This window comes from Chrysemys picta, chromosome 6, assembly GCF_011386835.1.
Source record: "Chrysemys picta bellii isolate R12L10 chromosome 6, ASM1138683v2, whole genome shotgun sequence".
NCBI lineage: Eukaryota > Metazoa > Chordata > Testudines > Emydidae > Chrysemys > Chrysemys picta.
Genome location: NC_088796.1, coordinates 48,459,762 through 48,477,655, shown reverse-complemented (window position 1 = coordinate 48,477,655; position 17,894 = coordinate 48,459,762). Strand labels below are relative to the sequence as shown.

The 17,894-nt window shown below is 45.2% G+C and overlaps 1 protein-coding gene across 3 annotated transcripts in view; it reads left to right on the top strand.

Moving 5' to 3' along the window:
- TMEM171 (transmembrane protein 171) overlaps positions 1 to 16,906 on the top strand; it is a 40,285-nt gene extending 23,379 nt beyond the window's left edge. For all 3 annotated transcript variants that reach the window (XM_008167516.4, XM_005288243.5, XM_065599108.1), the window contains exons 2-4: positions 5,546 to 6,239; positions 8,773 to 8,914; positions 9,908 to 16,906. In XM_008167516.4, coding sequence (XP_008165738.2) covers positions 5,612 to 6,239; positions 8,773 to 8,914; positions 9,908 to 10,097 — 960 coding nt within the window. In that variant the 5' untranslated portion in view covers positions 5,546 to 5,611 and the 3' untranslated portion in view covers positions 10,098 to 16,906. The remainder of the gene's footprint in view (positions 1 to 5,545; positions 6,240 to 8,772; positions 8,915 to 9,907) is intronic.
- Positions 16,907 to 17,894: the final 988 nt, after the last annotated feature.

Sequence of the window (17,894 nt, the reverse complement as noted above, 5' to 3'; positions counted from 1 at the left end):
GAGACTGACGGTGCTGCTCCGACCAGATGGAGAACCAGCTCCACTTGGCAAGGTATGTCACCCTTGTGGAAGGCTTTCAACTGCCAAAAAGAACTTGCCTGAGTTGATCAGAGCAGGACAGCTCCACCGCGTTCAGCCATGGAGCTTCCATGCTGTGAGGTGGAGCAACTTGAGGTTCAGGTGTCAGAAGCAGGCTTGATTTTGCATGATTAGGTCCGGGACAAGTGGTAGGGTGACCGGAGTTGCCACAGACATTTCCAGGAGCGATGTGAGCCAGTGCTGGCGTGGCCAGGCTGGAGCTATCAATATCACTAGTGCTCGGTCCCTGTGGACCTTGAGGAGCACCTTGTGAACGAGAGGAACCGGTGGGAACGCGTAGAGGAGATGGCCTCCCCATGGAAGTAGGAACGGATCCGCGATGGAGCCTAGGCTGTGATTCAGAAAGGAGCAGAATAGCTGACACTTCCTGTTGCATTGTGTGGCAAACAGGTCTATTTGGGGAAAGCCCCAGTGTTGGAAGATTGATTTCACTATGTCTGACTGGAGGGACCACTCGTGGCCATGAAAAGAGTGGCTGAGACTGTCCGCCAGCTCGTTCTGTATCCCAGAGAGATATGATGCTTGCAGGTGTATCGAGTGCTCTACACAGAAGTCCCACAGCATGAGGACTTCCTGGCACAAGGGAGACGAGCGTGCACCCCCGTTTGTTGATATAAAACATTGCCATGGTGTTGTCCGTGAGGACTGATACACATCTCCCTGATATATGGGCTCTGAAAGCCTGGCATGCCAGGCACACCACTCTCAGTTCTCTGACATTGATATGCAGAGCGAGGTCTGCCTGAGACCAGAGGTCTCCCAAATGTGCCCCCCATCCCAGATCTGACGCATCTGTCTCTAGTGAGAAGGTTGGCTGGGGGCCGGTGAAGGGGACTCCTGCACATACTACCTGTGGGTCGAGCCACCACAGGAGGGAGTCTAGTATTGGGTGAGGCAGGGTTACGATGCTGTCCAAAGCGTCCCGAGTTGGTCGATATACTGATGCTAGCCATGACTGGAGTGGGCGAAGCCTGAGTCTGGCATGCTGTACTACGTAGGTACAAGCAACCATGTGCCCCAGAAGTTTCAGGCAATTCCTTGCTGTAGTGGTGGGGAACTGCCTGAGGCCCCATATGTTGTCACCCAGTGACCGAAATCTGGCTTCTGGGAGGTATACCCTGGCTCGAGTTGAGCCTAGCACTGCCCCTATAAACTCTTATCCTCTGCACCAGGGACAGTGTAGATTTGGCCTCATTTAGAAGGAGACCCAGTTCAACGAACATCCTTCTTATGAAGCCGACCTGCTCTTCCACTTGAGGTCTGGAGTGGCCTTTGATCAGCCAGTTGTCGAGGTACAGGAACACCTGTACCTGCAGCTTGTGCAGGAACGCCACGATAACTGCCATGCACTTAGTGAACACCCGAGGTGCTGCTGACAGGCCAGTTGTTTGGACAGTAAACTGATAGTTGCTGTTGTTCACCACAAACCTGAGGTATCTTCTGTGGGGTGGAATTATCGCTATTGAAAGTCCACGTCCTTGAAGTTTAGGGCGGCTTACCAGTCTCCTGGATCTAATGAGGGAATAATGGAGGCCAAAGAGACCACGCAGAACCTGAGTTTCTTGACGAACATGTTGAGTTCCCGCAGGTACAAGATGGGCCCGAGGCCACCCTTGGCTTTTGGTATTAGGAAATACCGAGAGTAGAAGCCCTTGCCCCTTTGCTCCTGAGGAACCTCTTCCACTGCCCCTACCAAGAAGAGCGAGTGCACTTCCTATATAAGAAGTTGCTCGTGAGAGGGGTCCCTGAAGGGGGGTGGAAGGGCACAGAATTGGATAGAATATCCGCTTTCTACTGTGCGGAGTACCCAGCGATCCGAGGTGATATGGGACCATGCACAGTAGAAAGGGGATAGTCGGGACGAAAAAGTAAAAGAGGTTGGATACAGCTGCACTACTGGTGCACCGTCCTTGACCACGCCTTCAAAAGGGTGGTCCAGGGCCAGGCGCTGGCGTGGGCTGACCCAAGCCCTGGCCTGAGGAGGGGTGTTGCCTCCTCCTTCTACTGCTCCTATTCCTCCTACAAGGAGCATCCTGGTGGTTCTGAGGCTGGTAGACCCTAGAGGGAAGTTGTGGCCGGAAGTGCCTACATTGGGTGGCAGGCGTATGGATCCCCAAAGAGCTAAGGGTGGCCTTTGAGTCTTTTAGACTATGGAGTCTTTTATCCGTCTTATCGGAGAAAAGGGACAAACTCTTGAAGGGGAGGTCCTGGATTGTTTGTTGGACCTCATGGGGCAGAACAGAGCCTCATTACAACCCCCGTTGCCATAGTACGTGAGGCTGCATCCGCTGCATCCAATGCCACCTGCAGGGAAGCTCGGGAGACCAGCTTTCCCTCCTCCACCAGCGCCGAGAACTCTATACAGGAGTCCTGAGGCAGTATCTCTGCAAACTTGGCCATCGCAACACAGGTATTGTGTGCGTATCTGCTCACGATGGCCTGTTGATTAGCAATGCGGAGCTGTAGTCTCCCAGTGAAATAGACCTTCCGGCCAAAAAGATCGAGTCATTTTGTCTCCGTTTTTTTTAGGGGAGGGTTCCTGGAAGCCCTGGCGCTCTTGCTGAATGGCCACATCAACCACGAGGGAGTCAGGGGGTGGGTGGGTGTATAAGTGTTCGTATCCCTTAGAAGGGACAAAGTACCGCCTCTCATTCCTCTTGGCTGTAGGGGCCAGAGATGCAGGGGTCTGCCATAGGGTCTTTGTTGTCTCTGAAATCATCCTTATTAAGGGCAAGGCGATGTGAGGGGGACTGGAGGGTGCAAGGATGTCAACGACCGGGTTGGATTTCTCCACGACCTCCTCTGCCTGTATGCCCAGGTTCTGGGCAGCACAACGTAGGAGCTGCTGGAGGACCCTGATATCCTCCAGGGCTGGGGCCGTTGCTGTCCCTGCCACCTTTTCATCTGGGGAGGATGAGGAGGAGAGGCCTGGCAGCGGGCCCTGCTCACTCCCTTCAGCGCCCCGTGGGTCTCGCGGCACGTGGTATTCCGGAGCTCGTGGTGCTGGGCCCGCTGGGGGCGGAAAAATCGGTGCCAAGACAGACGGTGCCGAAGATGTTGGTTCCAGTGGTGCCGATGCAGCGGCCACCTGCGGTGCCGCTGATGGGCGGGTCGGCACTGGACCTGTAGGGGACAATAGCAGTGTCAGTGGCGCCGCTGCCGGTGGAGCTGGTGGTGCCTGCGGGGAGACTAAGGACGCCAAGGACACCAACCTGGACCTTGGGCCCTGGACCTGTTCCTGGCTCTGGTGATACGCCCAGGGTGATACGCCCAGGGACACTGCATGGAAGGTTGCCACTGCGAAGGCCACGGTGCCAGGTAGGGCTGGTGGTCGCGGTGGGATCTGGAGCTCCTGCTCCTGGTCCTATCTGAGTGATAGGATTCCACCTCCAACTCTGAGGCCTCCGAGTAGGAGGCCCCCAGAGGAGCGGTACTCTGGGCCGCTGGAGAGCGGTGCCGAGATGTCAGGGACCGGTGTGGCTCCCCTGCATGGGTGGGCCGTGCCGGGGAGAGTTGTGCTGGAGATAGGGATTGGCGCACCATCATTCCTGGTTTGCTCCTTGATTGGACATGGGGCTGCGCAGTCATCAGTGACTTGTCTCCTCTGCGAGGAAGATGGCGCCGTGAGGCGTATAAGGTTCCTGACTGCCTCGAATGCCTCCGGAGTTGAGGGGAGCTGGAGGTGATCACCTTGGCGTTCCGGGGACGGTTGAGGGTTCGGACGCGACTGAACCCCAGACGGGGCAGGAGTCGACAAGATCCTGGAAGGCTGGAGAGAAGAAGCGGCCTGGCTCGAGATGTGCTTCAATGCTGAAGGTCCCTTGGTCTTTAAAGGGTGAGAGCAACCCCTATCCGGCCTTTTCTTCTTTTGTGGCACTGGGGACTGAGAACGGTGCCAAACCGCAGATAGTTTCTTATGTGTGGAGCCGTGGCGGTGCCGGGAGTCCTTAGAGTCCTTGCTCAGCACCGGCTCACGCACCATCGGAGCCGGAGCACTTTGGACTGACATGAAAGTGCTCGGCATGGGTTCTGTGGACCCTGGGTCAGAATGCGGTCCAAGTGCCGCTTCCATTAGGAGGACCTTGAGTCTTTGGTCCCTGTCTTTAAGGGTGCTAGGGTGAAAAAACCCTTGCAGATCCTGCCCTTGTCCTTTTGGTGGCTCTCCCCGAGGCACCATAGACAAGAAGAGTGTGGGTCACTCTTCGGCATACACTTGCGACAGTCCTCACAGAGTTTGAACCCTGGGGACCAGGGCATACCCCAGAACTGGGGGGAAATGTTGTTGGGGGGGGGGAACCCCCAAGAGACAACAACTACAACTAGGACTAATAGCTAACAAACTATTTACAACTATTTAAGAAAGAAAAGTGAAGAGGACACTGCCGAAAGCACTTGCAAAGCAAGAGCGACAGTTGTTCCAGCTAGCCGTCACCATCAGTAAGAAGGAACTGAGGGGGTGGGGAGTTGGCAGGGCTCTATACTGGGTGCCATAAAGGCGCGACTCCAGGGGGTGCCCAGGCCGACTCTACGGATGCTACTAAGGGAAAAATCTTCCGGCTGGTGTGCACGCACCGCGCACACACCTGATTGGAATGGACATGAACAAGCATTCAAAGAAGAACTATAATTTGTCTGTAGTGTCCTAGCTCTTTCAGTTACACTGGGACAGGAAATACTTTTAGGGAAAAGAGCTGACATGTCTGAAGGAGGAACAACAAATCCACATGCTTTAAGTAGGTAATATACTTGAAGCTTTATTGGTAAATGTCCTCTATCCATCAAAATTCCCTCCAGTCAAGGCTCTCTTCTAGCAAGCAGGGAAGGACCACCTGGGGTGACCAGATGAGATGAAGAAAATATCGGCACACCGGGGGGGGAAAAAAAAAAAGCAGAGTGCTGCCGGACCCTAGGACCACCCCTGCATTCCATCCCAATTCTTTCTCTTCAATGATAGCTCCAATCCTCAGTGTGATGTTCAGCTCCCTAGTTGCCCACAAAGGCAGAACTTTCTCCCAACCCTCCCTTCTCATTATGGCTTCCTTTCTTATACCTATGACTTTCTAAGTGTGTCTCATCAGCCTCTACCTCGGGGCTTCTGCAGGTTGGAGGGAAACTTGGTGATTTTTCCTTTTAAGGGTACATCCCTCATAGAGTGACCTCCTTTTAACTAGAATTGGATAAATATTATTAATTGTTCCCTTAATTATATTATGTTATTTACTGAGCTATTACAATTGATTTTGGTATAAATATTAAGTCAGTGATCTCCCTTTATCTGTCTTATAACCCATGTCCATTTCCATGAAGTTTTTATTCTAAAATGAAGTGGTTTGGGGATATACTGGCTTTAAACCATTGGATAGGCTGAGTAATAAGTGCAAAAGAAAAGTACACAATGTAGTTACCTACATATTCTCTAATTTCAGTTATATATTTGTGTTCACAGGTCTACCTCTCTGAACACTAACAGGAGATGATATCTTTCTCCTTTGCATGAAGAGACATTTTTGTAATGTGTGCAGTTGCTGTTCCCAGACCTGGTGGGGAAGAAAATAATGGACATCATAGGAAGTTTTTTTTCCTTTTTGTTTTTGGAGTTGCATTGCTGTGCACTGGATTTCTGCTTTCAGTCTTTATTTTACAGGCATGCCCATCTGGAACCTTCAATGATTGCAACAGGGCCCTTAAGATTGCTGGGCCTGTGATTGTTGCTGTTGGATTAGTTTGTGGCTTACTGGCACAATCAAGAGCTAGGCTGTACCTAAGTCAGAGGCAGATGCAAGGTGAGCAGGTGTACAGGCTCATTTTTTGTCAAGGGAACTGTCAGTTTGCCCAGTTTCTTATCTTTGGGTTTTTGTTTTTAGCTAGTGGAGTGCTAATTAGTTTCCTGGGCATTTGGGTTCCTGGATGTAGCCCAGGAAGGCACAGCCTACAGTATAATCAAACCAGCACTTCTGATGTTGAACTCCCAGGCTGTGGATTTCTGCCTCTTCAAATCATGGGTCCTTTGATTGTGCTTATTGGATTAAGTTTCTTTGTAATAGCTCATATTAAAAAGAAAACCAATTTAAATCTCAGCCAAGAATCTTCTGAAAATGGAGAACAGCCTCAGAGTCCAGAATCACTTCAAGTTACAGCAGGTAGGTAAATGATTTGCATATACTTTAAATTTGAAAGCTAGTTTTACTAACCTGTACGCTAGTTCCTATTTTGTGTGGTTTAACATACCAAATGAGAAACAAGTTGCCTTACATAGGAAACATTCACAGTGTAGTTAATTCAGTCATCTTTCTTCAGGGGCAAACTGCCTTTTGACTTATAAGAAACCTCCAAAGGCCAGGGCCGGCTCCAGGCACCAGCCTGGCAAGCAGGTGCTTGGGGCGGCCGCTCTGGAGAGGGGTGACACGTCCAGCTTTTCGGCAGCAATTCAGCGGACGGTCCCTCATTCCCGCTCGGAGCGAAGGACCTTCCGCCGAATTGCCGTTGCAGATCGCAATCGCGGCTTTTTTTTTTTTTTTTTGGCTGCTTGGGGCGGCCAAAACCCTGGAGCCAGCCCTGCCAAAGGCAAATGTGGAAGAAATCACACTATCTGACATAAGTAGTTCCAATCCTACTTCCTTTTCCAGAGAATGGAATAGGCATTGTAAATTGTAGGTGCCATGGCTTTTTTTATTACTATACTGAAAATGCAGTTTAGCTTTGAATTCTGGCCTGTCTTCTTGTCCCCTGAAATAGGATTCCAATGATTCAGATGCAGAGGGTACTGCTTGTACTGTTTGTGTCACCATTTTAATTCTAGATGAATACAGTTTGTAGGTTTTAAACTACATTTTTAGTGGTCAGAAGGAATGGGTGACAAATCAACCACCATGCTGCTCAACTACCACCCGATTGGTCGGAACTGAAGTCCATTGCACACAAAATCCTGCCTTTGTCATCCTGACATAAGGACTATTTAACCTGATGCTTAATAGGAAAAGGTGAAGGTTTTGGAGGCTGACACCAGATATCAGGGTATATGGGTGAGAGAGTTGTAGAAGAATAGCAATTTAAGAAAATAGTCTTTGAAGAAGAGAAAGCAAAACTAGTACACACACTCTTATATGTGGAGAGTTCTAAGAGAAGTAAAATATATAAACACTGTAGGATCAGGCCTAGACTTAAAATGTGGATTGCTGTAGAATCATGGGGTCCAAGTCTGTTGGTTCCATCACTTTACCAGAATCATTGTATTTAGGCAATGCATGACCTGCTCAACTTCAGTATTAGTTTGCTATGTGAATTGTCTCTGCAAGATGCTCCTTGTGTGTGTGTTTAGTAAGCCAACAATCACTTCCTCTCCTACAACATATTTGAAAAGATCTAAATTCTGTTGTCTTCCTTAAGCGCACTACTTTCAGAATAGGCTGACTAAACAAACATATAAGGTGCACCCTGTGTGCAAAGCAAGTTCATGGAATAACATCAATATTAATGTTGGGTAGACAGGTATTACCTAAACACTGTGATTTTGGGGGAGGTGATGGATGGATCAAAAGATTGAAACACATTGCAAGAACAGAGGTTGAGTTTTACATAGAAAACTTAAGAGGCAAAGACAAAAAAAGTGGAGTGGGCAGAAGGGAAGTAGTTGTTGCACCTGTTTAATTATGAGAACTAGCTGACTGTTGGCAGTCCATTAAAAAAACTAAAACCCCTGCAAAATGCAAAGTTCTGAATAAGAGAGACCATACTTCATTGTCCAACTTCATAACATTATCACTAATTCGTATTCAGATTAAGCACTGCATAATTGCAGTTTAGTATATAACATGTATTGCTTTCTTATAATATGAATTCTATTAGTATTGTCCCTTCAACCATGAAAATGTTATCTAAAATTTCTTTATTAATTCTGCTACTATAGATACCCTGGTTTGATTATTACAATTTCAGAACAATCAGAAATCACCATTTGTGCTTACAGTTATAAAATCATTTCATGTTCCTTAACAGGCAATCAAGTTGCAAGATATAGTAATGGTATAAGTGCAGTTATTACCTCTTTGTATAAATAAGCATTGAGAACATATAAATCATAGAAAGCAAGGAACTTCCTGATAATTTATTAACAGGGGAAATACTGCACATTTGAAGGAAAAATTAAATCAATATGAATTGTTAAGCAGAGCATTGAATATTTTTATTTATAGCATCATTACAGGTATGCACAGTACTTTATAAAACCCACATTTTAGGCAGGCGGGGAGAACTAGGCACTTGTGTACCATAGTGATAAGCATGGTATAAAATCTCAGATAGAAAGTGTGCTAATAGCTCTTGCTCTGTATTTAGAGAACCCACATGAGCCTGTCTGCTGGTAGGTTCTGCAGCCAACAGTAAAGGGATTTGTGTCCTTTAGCAAGATGGAACCTTTTTTATGGCTGCCTTTTTTTTTTTTTTATAAGATGGATCTCTTGCATTTTAAAAATCCTCCCAGAATGTATACATACCATTGTCCTCTACACCAAGGAATGTCAGAACAGTTAAAGTATGCATGAACATGGTGCCTGTATCTACAAAGATGATAAGTATAAATACTATACTACACCAGTATGAATATCTCTTAGGTTACAATGAGGATCAGGAAATGAGTTGAATTTTCATGTTACTAATTAATTTTTTTCTCTTTAGGTGATGCTGTAATGACATTCCCACCCCTCCCACCACCTTATTTTGCTGACTCTCTATCACCACCTGTAACTCATAAGCCACTTGCCACAGAGCTGCCTATGAGTGAAAATCCTCCTCCATACCACAGTATTGTAAATAATGGGTAAGACAGTCTTCTTGTTTATTTTCTAGAATCTGTGATGTTTTAACCCATGGTTTGAAGTGTAGCTAGGACAACACTCTCTTAATCATCATTGATTTTATGCCTGACATCTATAAAATTTTCTAGTAACTCACTGAATTTCTTCCTTCTGATATTTTACCTTAATTTTAAAATATTCTTACCTTGATTGCACCAGGATATGAGTAGAGCAAGGGACTTGGATGCCTGGGTTCTATTTTTGACTTGCTGACTTGTGTGAACTTGAACAATCCAGAGACCTCTCTCTGCTTCTGTTTCCCTGGCTGTCAAATGAGAATACTACTATTTATTTAACTGCTTCAGAGGCTTTTGGGAAGCTTAATTAAGGTTGTAAGTCACCTTTCATCTGAGGATCTCAGAATATGCAGTATTATCATTTCAGTAATTTGAGTTTTAGAACTCATATCCAAGGCCGGCTCCAGGATTTTGGCCGCCCCAAGCAGCCAAAAAAAAAAAAAAAAGCGTGAGTGAGGGACTGTCCACCGAATTGCCGCCGAATTGCTGGACCAGCCGCCCCTCTCCGGAGTGGCTGCCCCAAGCACCTGCTTGCCAAGCTGGTGCCTGGAGCCGGCCCTGCTCATAACTATTATAAGGAAGGGGAAAGTAGGGCCATGATAGATTATGAAAAGGCAGGGAAGATGGGGCAAAGGAACTAAGGAGAAGAGATGAGAAAATCTCTCCCATTCCCAAGTAGCTATTCTGCTCTATGCAGTGTTGTCAGGGGATATAAAAAGATGTCTTTTATAGGAAATGTGAAAAGGCCACACTGTTATACAGATGGCACTGTTTACTAAACAGATGTGTATTTGCAGTGAACCAATATTTTTTTTTAAAAAAAAGGCAGCTTGAACACACCGGCTTCACCTACACTGTGTGCGCATATGTGAAACTCAAGTATGATTTGGCTTAATGTATAAATGAGATTAGTACATTCCAATGTGTAATGTTTTACAGGGCACAACTTGCACATGTTCAAGGAATGGTTTCTGTTAGAGATTACGAATCACTATATACAATTCCCGGGAGCAGTTCATCTTCAGACATCTTGCCTACTCTGCATCTTTCATCTGAATTACCTCCAAGATATGAAGAAAAAGAAGCAACAGTAAATAGTGAATATTCTTCTGGCTCCTCCGTGGCTTAGCCTCTTCTGAGCCTTCCCACAAAGAACTTTGAACTAAAGTTCATTTTTCTATGGAATTGTACACTACAATTTTAAAGTTTTAAACTTATTTTTATAATAAAAATTGTAATGGTTGCATCTATAACCTTAAAACAACAAAACTTAAATTACCAATTTGGGTTTAGAGAAATATTATGTAACCCTAGGCTTTTTCGGACAACAGTACTCAACAGTTTGGTGAACTGCAACAGCGTTAGATGTTCATTGTGTTTTGTTATGGGTCTAGTGTCTATTTTTAGCTTTCTTTTATATCAGAGAAACTAAGCAGAACACAAACTTTTTTCTGTGTATTTTGATCTACTCAAATCAATTAGTTTCAGAGCTATGGCAAAGAAATAATTAGAAAGTGGCTTTATAAGTATTTGTTACTGTTCTCTAGAAAGTACTTGTAGGATAAGTTTGCAAAATTACCATTTATTTACTTAGCTTAGATACAGTCTGAGCATATTAGTAATACTTCATTTTAGTCTGCCTGATAACAAATGCCATATAGTTTAATTTGGAACATTTATGTTCATAGTGGTAATCCCCACAAAAATCAGTTTTAGCCAGCAATTAAGAGCCCCTAAAGCAAAGCTGAGGATAGTTAATGCTCTAATACTTTAACGGTGGAATGACTGTTTCCATAAGAAATACTGGTACTATAAATCAGTCTCTGATTTATACCAACAGTATCAATTTATTTTTGAGATGGACTCTCTTGTGTGACTGAACGGCATTTAAAAATCAGTATTTTCCAGGAGCAGAGATTTCTCATCTATAATGTATTGTATCTAGATTCTAAGATATGAGATGTACCTTTAACTGGCAAGTTCAGAGAGCAAGCGTGTCACAGCTCTTTAAGACTCCTTTGAGATGCACAGCTCCCTCTCCTCTTATTGACTTCAAAGTACCTTGCAAGAAAGCTCAGTACCTTGCATACAGGAATTTACGTGATAAATCCTGCAGGACTTTTTAATTCTTAGGTTAAAACTTATGCTCCAAATTTTTTTTAAGATTAAGGCCTTATCTAAAAAGCAAGCATCCTAGAATTTTATTTTAACTGCAGCAAGGTGGCTTTTTTAATTTAGCTACATCTCATCCACTTCCTCCTTAATTTGCACACAAATTATGTTCCTGTGATACTAGGCCCTGATTCTGCCACCTTTACACTCAGTACCACCTTGCTCTGAGCGTCGGCTCTCTGAAATCAATGGGACTGATCACAGTTTAAGGATGGCAGAATTAGGCCCCTCCATGGGGTTTTTCTTGCTGAACTCCCAACTCTTCACGCACTGAAGATGAGAGCCTAATTGTATCATACCATAGGCCTCTGGATGAAGTGAGTCAGAGGTATGTGATGTTAGCCATTCTTAAACAATAATATTTTCAGTAGTCCTCTTACACATCACTTTGGTTTTATTTTTTCTATAAGTACTTGCTTTACAGAGGCTTACCTTAGAGCCTCAGGACATAGTCTGTCACTTCCCAAGTAGCAGTCATGCATAGTCCCATTGCTGTAAGTAGCACAAATCACATAAGTGATACTCCATGTGAATAACGATTATAGAATCTGCCCCACAATTAAGTACAGTGCTGGCTGTACAGGTATAGATCTACAAACGTTGTAATGAGTACATAGCTCTTAAATATCAATTAGCATACAGACACAGGTAGTCTGCAAATAACATTACAAGCTCACAAGTGATGCACATATGTACACAAACATTAGAGTGGTGCTGGATATATGTCATGGTAAGTCTGTGCCCATATAAGTAGGTCAGCATGCATAAGTAACAATTCTTCTCCATGTAGTGTCCCTATGGGTGCTCCATTCTAGGTGTGTTCGCAGCCCCTGTGCTTTTGATCAGAAATTTCATAGTGTCTGTTCAGCCCACGCATACGGATTACTCAGTCTTGTGCTCTGCATTGTTGCTATATAGTGTTGCGCAGGCAAAGCGCCCTCAGTTCCTTCTCAACTGCCTTGGCCTGAGATGGAGCCTTCACAGTTGTCTGTGTTGAATTTTATCTCAGCTGTGTCCCCTTAGCTCTTACTGTAGTTTATTATAGTTATTTTAAAAAAATGTTGTTATATAGTTTCTCCTTCCTGGGAGTTCTACATTACTAGAAAGGTATGCCTGGCTCTGCTAGGTTTCAGATGCTGCCTGTTGTTCCAGGAGGTAATCGTGGTGAGTGACTGACACTCCTGGTGCATCCATTGCCTCAGGGAATCTCAAAGTGCAACTTCAGTCTGGCATTAAAATCTAGAGCCAGAAAAAACAGGGAGATCAAACTTTGACTCCTTAGGATAGAGAGCTTGCTGATCCCAGACTCTGATCGAGGCCAGTGTACCCCACAGTTTGCTAGTCTCTGAATAAGTTGGCTACCTCTACTATCTCCAAGCCACACTCCTCAAGGGCATCTAATAAGAAGGCTCAAGATGCCTGTCATAAGACTTCCAAAGATCGTGCCCCAAGTTCTCCAGGCAGGGAATCTACCTCAAAGAAGATGAGGTCAACGGTGACTCCAGCCACTTTGGCTCCCATCAGTCTCTGACATTGTATGCATGAGGCTGCTGGTTCCTGTTAAATCTAGAGACTCCAAAATTTCAGGCTCGGCTAGACCATTGGTACTGTCAGGGGAGCAAGGCAGCAAAAAAAGCTCTACCCCTTCACACTCGCTATTGAAAAAGACCACTTCAGCTCCACTCCCCTTGGACCATTCAAGATTCACAGTACCATCAACTCCGTCAGTTACCATTATTTCAGCTCAGGTCATGGATACAGTACTGACAACACACTCGGTACTGCGGGAGTTTCATTTTCCTCAAGACCTGGCTGTGTCCAAAACACCTGACTCACTGGTCAGCGCCAACTGTTCTTGGTACTGAGGCCCTCCAGATTCCCAGACATGCATCTGGTGCTGAGAATTGTACCTCTCAGTTTCTTCTGCTGCTCCACCACTTCAGAGTGACTTGGGAGAGGAGGATTCTGATGAAGATCTTGCCTTGGGCTCTCAAATATCTGGCCATAGCACTCCAATCCATTCCCATAGAGGCACTTTTCCTTTATTGAGCATCTGCCAGAAGAATACAGAGGGCAATTAGTGCAGAACGCCAGCTGTTCACCAGAACATCTCTGCAGGCCTCTCTCAAAGCTGCTGATACTGCCGCTCATTTGATTTCTACAGCAATAGTTATGAAGAGGGCCTCCTGGCTTCAGCTCTCAGGATTTCCAAAGGAGATCCAGAATACAATTGAAGACCTTCCTATTGAGGGCACTAAACTGTTCGCTGACACCATAGACAAATCTGTGCACATCTAAGCAGTCGAGGGCCACTTTACGTTCTCTGGGGATCTATATACACACCCAAAAGAGAAAACTTAGTAGGTCCCAGACATCAGAGAGCCCACCCAATTCTCAAGTTCCCAAAGATCAAATTAACCTCAATTCAAGAGACAGAGGTTCCAGAGGGAAAAGAACACCCACTTCCCAACCTCACAACCCTCTGTTTCAAAGCACCACTTTTGATGGAGGGGTGGAGGTCCTGAGCTGCCATCCCTTTTCTTTCCAACTGCAGCATTTCACCTGCCTTCCTCCTTTCAGCAACTCTTTACCACTTCCAGCATGCTTGCGAATCAGTCACTACAGACAAGTGGGTTTTGGAGATCATCTCCACAGGGTACTCCATCCACTTCACTTTTGCCTGCCAACTCCCCTTCCCTGTCCCTCTTCAGGGACTTCTCTCATGAGCACCTTTTAAAACAGGAAATAGACTCTCTCCTACTCTTGGGTGCTATAGAACCGGTTCCTATGCAGCACAGAGGGAAAGGGTTTTATTCCAGGTACTTCCTGGTTCCAAAAAAAGAATGACTGTTGGACCCATCCTAGATTTAAGGCTACTCAACACACTTGTGAAAGCACAAAGATTCAAAATGGTCACACCTTGAAGCAATAATTCCATCTCTGGACCAAGGGGATTAGTTCTCAGCCCTCAATCATCAAAACACATTTCCATACTAATCCACCCATCTCACGAAAGGTTCTTATGTTTTACTGTCAGTCGAGATCATTTGCAGTATAAGGTGCTTCCTTTTTGGCCTCTCATCTGCTCCAAGGATCTTTTCAAAGGTCACGTCTTTAGTAGAGGCACATCTCCGCAGAAAAGGAATTCTGGTGTTCCCGCACCTGGACGATTGGCTTCTAAAAGGTTGCTTCCAGGATGAAACTGCAAGGGCAACTTGCAAAGCCATACACCTCTTCCTCGCACTGGACCTACAACTGAACATTCTTCTGCTCTACTCTGCTCTGATTAGGCCTCAGCTGGAGTATTGTGTCCAGTTCTGGGCGCCGCATTTTAAAAAAGATGTGGAGAAATTGGAAAGGGTCCAGAGAAGAGCAACAAGAATGATTAAAGGTCTTGAGAACATGACCTATGAAGGAAGGCTGAAAGAATTGGGTTTGTTTAGTTTGGAAAAGAGAAGACTGAGAGGGGACATGATAGCAGTTTTCAGGTATCTAAAAGGGTGTCATAAGGAGGAGGGAGAAAACTTGTTCACCTTAGCCTCTAAGGATAGAACCAGAAGCAATGGGTTTAAACTGCAGCAAGGGAGGTCTAGGTTGGACATTAGGAAAAAGTTCCTAACTGTCAGGGTGGTTAAACACTGGAATAAATTGCCTAGGGAGGTTGTGGAATCTCCATCTCTGGAGATATTTAAGAGTAGGTTAGATAAATGTCTATCAGGGATGGTCTAGACAGTATTTGGTCCTGCCATGCGGGCAGGGGACTGGACTCGATGACCTCTCGAGGTCCCTTCCAGTCCTAGAATCTATGAATCTATGAACATTCAAAAATCCACCTTGATCCCTTACAAAGGTTAGAATTCATAGGAGCTTATCTCCTGATGCAAGATTTGCGACCCTTTCCAATGTAGTCAAGCTATCCAAGAGTAGCCCTCAGAATGGAGTAACCTGTCAAGAATTGTCTTTGGTGGTTGAGACCTATGGCAGCTGATACTTTCATTATAGACCATGCAAGAGTACAGGTGCTTTGCTTCCAAGGATGGCCCAGGACTGTTTTATTCACTGAGCAGACACAGTCTAGCCACACTATTGTCCATATCCACCTTTGTAAAGGAATCTCTCAATTGGTGGAAATACCCCCCCAATGTCTGCGCAGGAGTCCCTTTCACCTGCCCTTCCCTTGACATTTGTTATAACAACAGATACATGCCTCCTAAGTTGGGGAGCGCATCTGGACATCCCTACAAAACAGAGCAAATAGACATATCCAGAGGTGACTGTGCACATCAACCTCCTAGAACTCAGGACGGTCAGATATGCTTGTCTCCAATCTCTACCATTGATCAGGGGCAAACATATAAAGGTCATTATGGACAACATGTCATGCATGTTCTGTAGCAACCGACGAGGAGGGGCAAGCTCCCCCTCCCTTTGCTACAAAGCTGTCAAGCTTTGGAATTGGTGCATACACAATCAGAGCATCGTCACAGCAGCTTACCTTCCAGGAATGCAGAATGTGACTGCGGATACACTCAGCAAGCACTTCTCTCAAGACAATGAATGGGAGACAGATTCCATCATAGTTTACCACATGTTTCAGCAATGGGGTACCTCACAGATAAATATGTTTGCCATGGCCATGAACAAGAAATGCGTCCAATTCTGCTCCAGAGGCAGGCTGGGTCACCAGTCCATGAGGGATGCCTTTTACCTTCAGTGGTTGTTGGGTCTAATGTTTGCACTCCCCCCGACACCTCTAATATTAAAAGTTCTACTCAAAATAAAAAAGGACAAAGCCAGAGTTAATAGTTCTGACCTGGCCCAGACAGACATGGTTTCTCTACCTGATACAGCTGGTCATGTACTCACCAATCATTCTCCAGGTCACCCCTCATTTTCTCTTCCAGAATGATGGGAAGATCCTTCACCCCCATCTCTGAGTTCTTTGCCTCAAAGCATGGCTAGTTGATGGTTCACAGAATTAGAAACAGCCTATTCAGAGGAAGTAAAAAGTTAACATACTTAGTTTGTTATGGGGTTAGTAATGACACCTGGTCTGTGCTTCTAAATGGGGCTGTGGGAGGCAAGAGGTAAGGCAACCTGAAAAACACTAAGTGCCACTCAGTCATATCCCTCAGAACGTGCCAATATAAAGCATCAAGCATATCCAAAAGAAATACTAAAAACAGCTAAGCCGTCAAAATACTAGCTAGCCTCATAGCAAAATTACCAGGTTACTCTAAAAGAGTTTTAAGTGCACAATAACATCAATGTGGATAAAATGAGACCCTCGCTATGCTCTTGAATGAACTCATACAAAAAAATGATAAAAGACAAATTTATCCAACAGTCACAGGTGAACACTTTTCACAAAGTAATCACTCCACATCTGCCCGCTGAGTCTTTTTCATCCTCAAAGGAAACCTGTACAGCACCATGAAAACAAGAGTTTGAGAGCTTAAATTCATAACTTTGCTAGACACTAAAAATCATGAATATAATAAAGACACTGGATTTTTTGGTTTATTACAACAATCTGCAATCCACTATCTCCTCCCCCTTTTCGTCCCATGAGTACAGCAGTGTTATGTGGCCACTTCACCTTGAATGGTCTCTTACAATATATGTTAACTACTTGTACTAAACAATCTATTCCACCTTGTATTTAGTTATGACACTCTGAGTACCTTTCCCAGACCTGAAAAAGAGCTCTGTGTAAGTTCATCTCTTTCACCAACAGAAGTTGATCCAATAAAAGATATTACCTCATTCACCTTGTCTCTAAAATCCTGGGACCAACACAGCTACATCAGTACTGCAAATAACAGTGTCTGCTAGTCAGAAAATGCAGACTTGGAAACTTCCAGTATTGTAGGCAGAACTGGACTTCGTTACCAAGGTGACACGCTTAGAAAGAGAACCAGTATTCATTTGCAGCAAACAACCCTACACTTTTTCAAATGTAGTCAACATCAGTTGTGCTGATACGTCATAGTCTGACAGTCTATAACTGTGGTCTTACTCCAGCACCTGGGGACAAAGTCCACAGCATAAAATTAAATTAAAATCTTAGATTCAGCCAACAGGCCCAAAGCTTGAATGCTGCTAGAGACTAAGGGTATGTCTACACTTAAAACGCTACAGCAGCACAGCAGCAGCACTTCAGTGTAGCTACCTACACCGATGGGAGGAGTTCTTGCATCAGTATAGGTAATCCACTTCAGTGAAAGGTGGTAGCTAGGTCAGTGAATGAATTCTTCCATTGCCCTAGCACTAGATATACCGAGGGCGTGGTTGGCTTCGTTACATCGCTCAGAGATGTGGATTTTTTTAAACCCAGAGAAACATAGCTATACCAATGTCAGTTCCTAGCGTAGACCAGCCCTAAGCTACCCTATCATCCCCAGATGCAGCTTGTCCATAATATGTGAGAACTAATTTGGTGGACTAGTATTGAGCCACTTGCCCTTCTGCAACATGTTCTACCTGGTCTGAGGCTGAACAGAGGGATGTACAGCTTGCATCTTTGGCCTAGTCAGACTACGACTGAGGCAGGAAATGGGCAGGGGCCAAAGGTACTTTAACCTGGTTTTTGCACCTCCCACTATTCTTGTCCAGTGCGAAGCTTGAGGTAAGGTGGAGCAGCTTCAGGGCTGCTCTAAATTTATGCTACATTTCAGCAGACCCCCAGTTTTGGCAGAAGAAAGCAACCAGCACCCAGCCCGCCTCTGCCATACCTTCCACAGTGGGAGAGGCA